The sequence below is a fragment of the Eptatretus burgeri genome, chromosome 2 (assembly GCF_056783735.1).
Source record: "Eptatretus burgeri isolate ZD-2024b chromosome 2, Ebu_testis_v1, whole genome shotgun sequence".
In the NCBI taxonomy this organism is placed as follows: domain Eukaryota; kingdom Metazoa; phylum Chordata; class Myxini; order Myxiniformes; family Myxinidae; genus Eptatretus; species Eptatretus burgeri.
In genome coordinates, this window is record NC_140962.1 from 30,645,017 (window position 1) to 30,650,286 (window position 5,270).

Genomic DNA, 5,270 nt, shown 5'->3' on the forward strand with positions numbered 1-5,270 from the left:
CTGGGCTTTGATTTTTATCATTTCCTCTCTCAATTTGCCTTTCCTTTTTTTAGCTGTGAGCTTCTCTTCTTCTCTATTTCTCCATCCTAATTTCTCTCTTTCTCTCCCTTTCTTCTATCTCATCTCTTCTTATTTTGTGTCATTTCACTTGTGATAAAAAGAAACTCTTGTACATGGCTAATATATCATCGCCTTACTCTCTTTTCCACCCCTCTCCTGCCTCCTACTCCGCGATGGATACAGCGGTCGAACTACAACCAAGAAAGCAGCTCACTTGCTTGCTAAAATGGTCGCCGTTCTGTTCCGTTGCGTACTTCACTGAATCGAACGCGGTTGCGCATAAGTGGGCTATCTTGCTCCGCTTTACGATCTTTGGTACGTACTGTATACAACCCAAATACCTTGAGTATTTTTCACACTTGTTTTGGGGGAATTTCACAAAACAAGTTATTTAAACAACGTTGCATTATAGACATTTCAGGGAGATGTGCATGGACATTAATCTTTACAAACAGCTATCAATCATCATGTGACAGGTGGGAAAAAAAATTGGCTCTGTAATTTAGAAAACACATTGGCAAGTAGAAAAAAATATGGCAAAAGGAATGGAAATTGGGTGTTATCAAACATATTTTTGCTTTGAAACACACAAAGTTAAACCATATAACCTTTGTAAATCATGTACCTCGACCTTGTAGCAACTGCTGACTGTACATCCCGAATGGGACACGAACTGTACCGCGATCGACTGTAGGGTGCTCGGAAAGTGGCTTAAGCACTCAAGTAATCACTTCAATAAAATGGTTGACAAGGAACGGCTAACCAGGCTGTCCCTGTATACCATATGTGATCCATCCATCTATCCATCCATTGAGACCATACTCTGTGCAGAGCATTGGTGCTGCCAAAGCAGCCTCCTTGGCTATTGGGCACAAGCCTGGACAGGTCACCACTCCGACACAGGATACCAGTATGTGGCACTCATTTTGCCAACCTCGGAAGGATGACAGGCCGAGTTAACCCCACCTGGTATTAATTCAACAGCTGAGCAGGATTTGAACTCAGGACCCTAGGACCCTAAGCCAACCACCCTAACCATTACGCCAACACCAGGCATATATAGGATCCCTTTAACTTTGAAGCCAATCTTCACCACGCCCGCAGCAGTTAAAGAAATTAAATTAATTTGCTCAAATGACTTTATCCACAAAAGCGTTGCTGTTTAACATAGAACAACCGTGGAGACATCACAAAGTTCAATCGCCCATGAAATAAGCATTACAGATAATCTGCCATCGTGCTTGCTCGTCTGTGTAGGTCACGTACATCGGTTCAGAATCCATGCAAACATTATAACTTTAAAAAAAAAAAACATCCGTTTTTCATCAGATTTGCTTTGATTCCCTGTAGATCACCTCACGACACCTCCAAAAATGTAGACACAGATCTGGCAGATGCTATGGATAGGCAGTCCCTCTGGGAGACAGGGCATGAGGTCTTGTAGTGAATGCATTAAATCATTTAGCTCAATGAAGCTGCTTAATTTTGGCATGTTCCTAAATTTATTGTTCACTCAATATAATTCTCCAAACAGTAGAAAAACATAAGTTTATGCTTTGGAAATTCCATATTTTCTTGTGTCTGTATGGAGAAGGAGGGATCGTAGCCTTGCTTGTTTAAAATAAATAGGTCTATAGGCTTCGTTATGTGACTCGTTATTTCTTTAAATTATCAGATTTCACTCCAGATTTTGACGCTTATTTAGTTCAGACAATATCCGATCCTCAAAGCCGAAATAATATTTTGATGATATACTTTAATTAGTCCGTGAGAGTAGATCGTGGAAAATCGTATCAGATAATGCATGAAATTGCTCCAAGCTCGTAATTTGAAAACTATCGCACTTACAAAAGCGACATATCCAGTGATTCGTAGCTATGATGAACTGGCATTCGATAACATGAGTTTGGAAAGTTAAAATAAAACTTTGTCGTTAAGAAATCGTTGTGGCCTGTTCCAAGTCAAGGCGTGGTTGAGCAAGCCAAAAAACATGGCGGCTTCAGACCCCAGCGAGGATACCCAGCAAACGCCTCAAGACTCAGACAGCAAGGTGGCTGAGGATCTCCTGATGAAGGATATAATTAAATAAGGCCATTAATTATCTTCAAAAGGGGTGTTTTAATTAACCCAAACAGCCAATTTTCACTCCTGCACTTCCTTGGAATTTTCTTAGTTTGCATGCAAAGTTTCATGCTACAAGGTTTCATGGTTTTGGAGTTATGGAGGACACGGACACACACACACACACACACGGACACACACACACACACACGGACACACACACATACACGGACACACACACACACACACACACACACACACACACACACACACACACACACACACACTGACATTTATTCCTATAGATTTGCAAATCCTACAATCCCAATACCCATTCACTTTCATCACTCGGGTTGCAGCATTAGTGCTTCAGTTAAGATGAAATGTTTGTCTTGTCAGGGCTCCATGAAGGATTTATGTCCTCAAGAAAAGTAAAGATTTGTGGATTAATTTATTCCCATGCACTCACGAAGGGAAAAGCAGGGTTAAGCGATCGGTAGCATACGTATCTATGTCGTTTGTCATACGTCATATGTGTCTGCATTTTGTGAAGAGTGTACCATTTTCTACCAACAAATTTTCATCTTCAGTTGCTTGTTTCTTTCATTTATTCTAAAAGCATGTTGCACAATGAAGTCAAGAAAATGTAAATCAAAAGGGCTAAAATCATTCATCAGTTTAATTCCAGGTGTCCGCAAACACAATCTTTTCCAAAGAAAGCATTTAAAATTGTACATCCCAAATGGGAATGCGACAAATTTAATTATCTGTAGATTATAAGAATTAAATTGCTAAATGCTGAAGTGTAAATTTTCCATGTAATAACAATACAATAAAACCGTTCAGCAGAGGAAATATGTTGTATGACCATGTGATATAGCAGTCACTCTTTTGAAAACAGCAGAGGCCAAATAAAAGGCCAATATCGGCCAAGTTTCTAAAATCCTCAATTTTCATCCAATCAACTTGCACTTTGCAGAAAATTTGCATGTCAGATCGCTGAATTCAACCAAACTATTTTTGGGGGAAGCAGGCCAAGTTTCTAAAATTGGCAATTTTCATCCAATTGACTTGAAATTTGAAGAGGATTTTCATAAAAATGACCATCATATGTCACGTAGTCTGACAGCCATATTGGATCTAAGGGACAATCTTCGTAGGAGAAACCGTTTAACCGATCAATGCAAAATTTAAGAAATTGATCAACTACTCATGGGAAATATGGTTTAATAAAGATGTCAATCGGTCACATGGTCTGGCAGCCATTTTAGATCAAAGAAAAAACAAACCTTAAAAACAGAAAAGAGTTGGCTCCTTCTCAGGACTGCGTGGGGTATGGTATGTATTCTATGAATACCGTCGAATTAAATATTGCTATGCCGAATTTTGTTTTTGTAACTTATCCTGATTAAAATGCTAAAGGGGAGGTGTTCTCTTCCCATCATAGGGGTAATTGGAACAGTTGAGAACCCCCAGGGAAAAAAAGTTTTTGCCTGTTAATCAAACCCCTTTGCCTGTTAATTGAACCCAGGGAACTTGAGGAAAAGTGCAGGCTTCTATTTCTACGCACAGCTTTGTATTTGGCTAATCACCACCCACTCATTTATCTGGGGACACATCTTACATGTACAGTAGCGCAAAGTTGTTTGGTGAGTGAAAGTCCACACACCTTGTACATGTGACAGTATCCTATCTACCTATATCAAACACAGTGTGTATTTGTTTGTCCCCCTTCATAAGGCTGATTTGAGTAGGGGTTTAAAGGCCAATTATTTGGCACAACTGTGTATTCACTGGGGTCTATTTTACAGGATGAAAATTTTAAAAAACATTTTTCATTGAAGATTAATTACATCTCTTCTATTGGAATTGTAGATGGTGACTTGCAATCTGAGCCTCAAAGGCGGTGTACAGAATCGTTAAAAAAAACAACACAATAAATACAAGGTGCAGGGAGGTGAAATTCTCTGCACGTGATGTGCAACGTGTGTAGATGAAAACAAGTATTAATTTACATCTGTAGGATGTCTGATAAATAAAGAAGATATCAGCACATCTGACGCTAGGCCGAGGCTTCAGACTTTCACACGCTTATGAAGCTGTACCATTGAAACGAAACATCTCAGAAGATAAAGAAAATAACGTCACATTTGTACATACACTGTTTTAAAATAATGCTTCTTCTTGCTACAAAACATCATATCTTCCAGTATTCTTGAATATTTTGAATAACGTAATTCCAACCCCTCATTTTGACGTGCTTTTATACGAGTAAATGCATAAAACAAAAATCAATGAAAACATAAATGCAAAATTTCTGGTGTGGTTTGCTTAAAGCACAACCCAAACCTGTGGCATTGCTGGACTGGAGGTCATGCACAAGGAATTATAGCACAAGTAAACAATATACAACCCAAAGCAAAGCATGCTGTAGCCAAATTGCTGTACAGAAGAAAGCAGGGCACATAGAAGCAAATACTCAACCAAATGCTGACAATCTTATTGAATATTTCTCAACAAGAGTGGCTTATGAAAAATTTCATTTGGTTTCAGGTAGTTTATTGTTTTGCAATAGTAGTGGATCAACCTGTTTCATGCATTCCATTTTATACCAACAAATTTTCATCTTCAGTTGCTTGTTTCTTTCATTTATTCTAAAAGCATGTTGCACAATGAAGTCAAGAAAATGTTAATCAAAAGGGCTAAAATCATTCATCAGTTTAATCCCAGGTGTTCGCAAACACAATCTTTTCCAAAGAAAGCATTTAAAATTGTATATCCCAAATGGGAATGCGACAAATTTAATTATCCGTAGATTATAAGAATTAAATTGCCAAATGCTGAAGTGTCAATTTTCCATGTAATAACAATACAACATCAGAGCCTAGCATAAAGTGCATTGCTCAAGGTATGTTGTTTTGATCTTTGAGTATCACTGCAAGGAATGAGTCTTTCAGCAGCTTCACAAAGCGGTGGACGTCCCCAAATGTGTTGTACAGCGGGACCGGAGCAACTCTTAATATGTTGGGTTCTCGGATGTCACACTGAAAGGAGGAAGAGAACCAATGTGAGGAATCGATCAGCATTCTATAGGGATCCCAAACAAAAATAATAGATTATATTGTGCCACAAATGGAGCACATTGTTGT

The 5,270-nt window shown here is 38.7% G+C and overlaps 1 protein-coding gene across 6 annotated transcripts in view; it reads right to left on the reverse strand.

Annotated features, from left to right (window-relative positions):
• Window positions 1–2,782: 2,782 nt before the first annotated feature.
• KYNU (kynureninase) overlaps window positions 2,783–5,270 on the reverse strand; it is a 117,824-nt gene continuing 115,336 nt past the window's right edge. For all 6 annotated transcript variants that reach the window (XR_015050731.1, XM_085852236.1, XM_085852222.1 and 3 more), the window contains one exon: window positions 2,783–5,165. Coding sequence is in view for 5 of the 6 variants with exons in the window: in XM_085852236.1 (XP_085708362.1) it covers window positions 5,025–5,165 (141 nt within the window). In the remaining variant the exon portion in view is untranslated. The remainder of the gene's footprint in view (window positions 5,166–5,270) is intronic.